This window comes from Mandrillus leucophaeus, unplaced genomic scaffold (assembly GCF_000951045.1).
Source record: "Mandrillus leucophaeus isolate KB7577 unplaced genomic scaffold, Mleu.le_1.0 Scaffold404, whole genome shotgun sequence".
Taxonomy (NCBI): domain Eukaryota; kingdom Metazoa; phylum Chordata; class Mammalia; order Primates; family Cercopithecidae; genus Mandrillus; species Mandrillus leucophaeus.
Genome location: NW_012104299.1, coordinates 802,006 through 806,217, shown reverse-complemented (window position 1 = coordinate 806,217; position 4,212 = coordinate 802,006). Strand labels below are relative to the sequence as shown.

Sequence of the window (4,212 nt, the reverse complement as noted above, 5' to 3'; positions counted from 1 at the left end):
TTCCATAGAAAGAAGAAAAATTTGCGAGAAAAATTTCCGTAGAGAAAAGGAAAAGACGTGAGAAAAAAGGTTGTAGCTAACTTTAGAGATCCATGTGCTATAAGCCCATGACATGTGAGAGGAGGCATCACAATAAGATCTTTCCATAGTTTGGCAGGACATTACCACTGAATTTCTATCTACCTGTGAACAACTCGGTGCAAACAGTCCCATGTCAATGGCAAAAATTGTTACTAGAGAAATTCAGTTTTTCTTCCATGTTGATAGTTCATTGGTTTGACTAAATAATATAAAGAAAAAATTAATCTTAAGAATCTAATTTTCAAACGTAATCTTACCTGTCCTATGGGGTAATTTTAGAACATAGGGCTTCATATCAACCACAAAGTGATCAAATTCAGCATCCAGCTTCTCCCATTTTTCTTCTTCACTTCCCACTTCCATAATCCAATCTGTAAAATATTTTAAATCAAAATATTAAGGATATGTATGCTGAAAACTACAAAATTCTGATGAGAGAGATTTTTAAAAAACCGAGTTAAATATCAGTTCTCCCCAAATTGACCTGTAGATTTAATGCAATTCCAATCAAAACCTAGCCGTATTATTTGTAGAGATAAGCTTAATTCTAAAATTTACATGCAAAGGTAAAGGAACTACAGAGTCCAAACAATTTTGAAAAAGTACAAAGTTGGAGAACTTATACATTACCAGATGTTAAGATGTACTCCAAAGCCACAGTAGTCAAGACAATTGGTATTGGTGAAAGGACAGACAGATCAATGGAAAAGATTAGAGAGTCCAGAAACAGACCAAAACAAATATGAACAACTGATTTTCAACAAAGGTGTGATCCATGAAGAAATGACAGTTATTACAACAAATGATGTCATAACAACTGGATATCCATATACAAAAAAAAAAAAGAACCTCAACCTAAACTTCATCCTATATATAAAAATTAACTCAATCTGAATCACAGACCTAAGTGTAAAAATGTAAAACTATAAAACTCTCAGAAGAAAGCATGGGAAGAAATATTTGCAAACTTGAGTAAGGCAAAGATATCTTATATACAACATTAAAAGCACTGTCCACAAAAGGAAAACCTGGCTGGGCATGATGGTTCATGCCTGTAATCCCAGAACTTTGAGAAGCCCAGGCAGGAAGAATGCTTGAGCCCAGGAGTTAAAGACCAGCCTGGGCAACATGGTGAGACCCCACCTCTACAAAAAAACAATTAAAAATTAGCCAGGTGTAGTGGCATGTACCTGTAGTCCCAGCTACTTGGGACGCTGAGGTAGGAGGATTGCTTAAAAGTGTGAGAGGTCAAGGCTGCAGTGGGCCATGATTGCACCACCAAACTAGCCTTGGTGACACAGCAAGACCCTATCTCAAAAATAAAAAATAAAGCTGATATATTGAACTTCACAAAAAAATAAAAACTGTTCTGCAAAGGACTCTGTTAAGGAATTGAGAAGATAAGCCACAGACCAGAACAAAATATTTGCAAATCATACATCTCATATGAGACTTGTATCGAGAATATATAAGGAACTCTCAAAACTCAACAATCAGAAAACAAACTATGCCAATAATCAGCCAAAAAATATGAGTCCCTTTACCAAAGAAGAAATACAGATGGCAAGTAAGCACATGACAAGATGCTCGACATTAGTCATTACAGAAACGCAAATTAAAAACTATACTGAGACACCACTAACGTTAAAAATGCAAACAATACCAAGTGCGGGTGAGGATGTACAACAACAGGAACTCTCATGCATTGCTGGTAGAAATACAAAATAGTACAGGCACTCCGGAAAACAGTTTGGCAGTTTCTTACAAAAATAAACATACACTCACCCTATGACCCAGAAATTCCACTCCCAGGTATTCAAGTGAAAAGAAAAATCTATATGCACACAAAAATCCAAGGGTGATTTTTTTAAAATAACCAACAAACAACTGAAAAAAGCCCAAATGTCCCTCAGTTGGGGACTAGCTAAACTGTGGCATATCCACACAATAACATAGTACTTGGCAACAGAAAGGAATGAACTACTGATACACACACAACTTCAAATCCTTATGCTAAGTGAACGAAGCCCTTCTCAAAAGGCCGCATACTGTCTAATTCCATTTGTGTGACACTCCAGAAAAGGCAAACGGTATAGGCATAAAGAACAGATCAGCAGCTCACAGGGTTAGCAGTGGGGGCAGAGTCTCAACATAAAGAGATGGCACAAGGAAGCAATTTGGCGTGTTGGAATTGTTCGGTACACTATCAATGGAGGAAGCTATAAGAACCTACACGTGTGTAAAAACTGATAGAACTATATGCCAAATAAAAATGCATTTGCATTTGCTGTATATAAATTTAATTTTTTTTTTGAGATGGAGTCTTGCTCTGTTGCCCAGGCTACAGAGTGCAATGACACAGTCTTGGCTCACTGCAGCCTCCCGAGTAGCTGGGAATACAGGCGTGTGCTACTTTGCCCAGCTAATTTGTTTGGTAATTTTAGTAGAGACGGAGTTTCACCATGTTGGCCAGGCTGGTCTTGAACTCCTGACCTCAAGTTATCCGCCTGCAGTGAGCTGAGATCATGTCACTGCACTCCAGCCTGGGTGACAAGAACAAAGTTCCGTCTCAAAAAAAAAAAATTGAAAATGAAAAATAAATAGAAATTTTAAAACAAATTACATCATATTCACGAATCATATCTACTTAGTTCCAACTTATCAAAAGTTTCACACCATTATCAGAATTGCAAATTTAAATTACTAGAATTGAAAAATAAGTAAAGCAACATCTTTGGCTTAGGCTTAGAGTAATTATAGTGTGCCTATCAGTTATATAAATTATTTCAAAGGTAACCAAGGTGACGGACGCTGCAGTGAGCTGAGATCGCACCGTTGCACTCCAGCCTGGGCCACAGAGTAAAACTGTCTCAAAAAAATAAATAATTTCCAAGGTAAAAAAGAAGTCCATTGGGTGACTCTTGCTTATAGCTACAATCTCTATTTGGATCATGTCTTTTATTAAACTCACCCATGTTGTCTCTTTTTAAACTTGTTTCTTTTTGGACAGCTACAAAATGGGCTAAGACTTTCTCAGGTGCTTACCTACCCTAGAGTCAGCAAACATAACCAAGCCACAAGCATTAAAAGGTCTGGGAAAAAAAAGGAGTCCCAACTGCCAAGGAAAGAATACACTTCTTTCATATCACACTCCTTGCCAAACAAAACAAACGTTCTTGGAAGTTGTGTAAAATCCATTTTGGTCAATCAAATCACATTTTAAATATATTGTGGGTCATTACAGAAAACTGGAAATGTCGACAAATAAAAAAGGTTTACAGGTGCACGTTTTCTCCGGCTTTCACGTGTGGATGTTTTGACAGGAGCCTTCCCTGACTCTGCCCGTAGCTTGGTGTGTGCTTTAGAAACAAACCTCAGTGTATTCTCTGGCCCGGCCCTACCATTTCCGCACCATTTCCATGGTTGTTTCACAGAGGAGGAAGCTAAGACTTACGTGAGGTGAAATCACTGACGTAGGTTCTTAGGGGACAGTGACAGCTGGGCCTGAAAACTGCACAAATTATTAATACCATGCATTTCACTAAGCTGCAGCCTGACCACTGTGGTGAGGCTCATGGAATTTAAGGTGCCTCTTCTATCGTATTTTGACTTATCTTAAAATATTAAAGACAAATAAAAATAGCCGTGCAATGATTAGAAAAGTTGTTCACATTTACTTATGTCGTTCTCTTGAACACTTAAAAATAATTAACTCAGAAACACAGGGTAGCATCCTACATGGGGCGGTGCTGGGCTAGGGCCTCTCCAAGCGGCCTAGGACTTCCTGCAAACCAACCAGCGCCCTGGTTCTGTCCCCGCAAATCCAGCTGATTGTTCCGAGACTCTTTTCTGGGACGGAATTGAAAACTCCAGCGGCGCCGTTCCTGGCAGTCCCTTCCTCGGCCCGCCGAGGCCCAGGCCCAGGCCGCGCTCCTACCTTGTCCAGGACACAGATTTCCTCTCCCAGTCGCAAACCCTTGGGTCAGACTCCTGGACCATGTCAGACCGATCAAACCGGCTGATCAAACTTTACTCAGAACTTTCCCAAGCCGTCCCGACCTGGACTGCGCTCTGCCTACCGGGGACACCACAGCGGACAGCGCCGGGACCCCCGGGGCGCGCGACCCCCAG

At 40.0% G+C, this 4,212-nt stretch overlaps 1 protein-coding gene across 2 annotated transcripts in view; it reads right to left on the bottom strand.

Annotated features, from left to right (window-relative positions):
* CEP112 (centrosomal protein 112kDa) overlaps positions 1–4,212 on the bottom strand; it is a 587,957-nt gene extending 583,745 nt beyond the window's left edge. For both annotated transcript variants that reach the window (XM_011992146.1, XM_011992147.1), the window contains exons 1-2: positions 4,019–4,212; positions 339–452 (exon numbers count right to left, since the gene is read on the bottom strand). In XM_011992146.1, the coding sequence (XP_011847536.1) occupies positions 339–444 (106 nt within the window). In that variant the 5' untranslated portion in view covers positions 445–452; positions 4,019–4,212. The remainder of the gene's footprint in view (positions 1–338; positions 453–4,018) is intronic.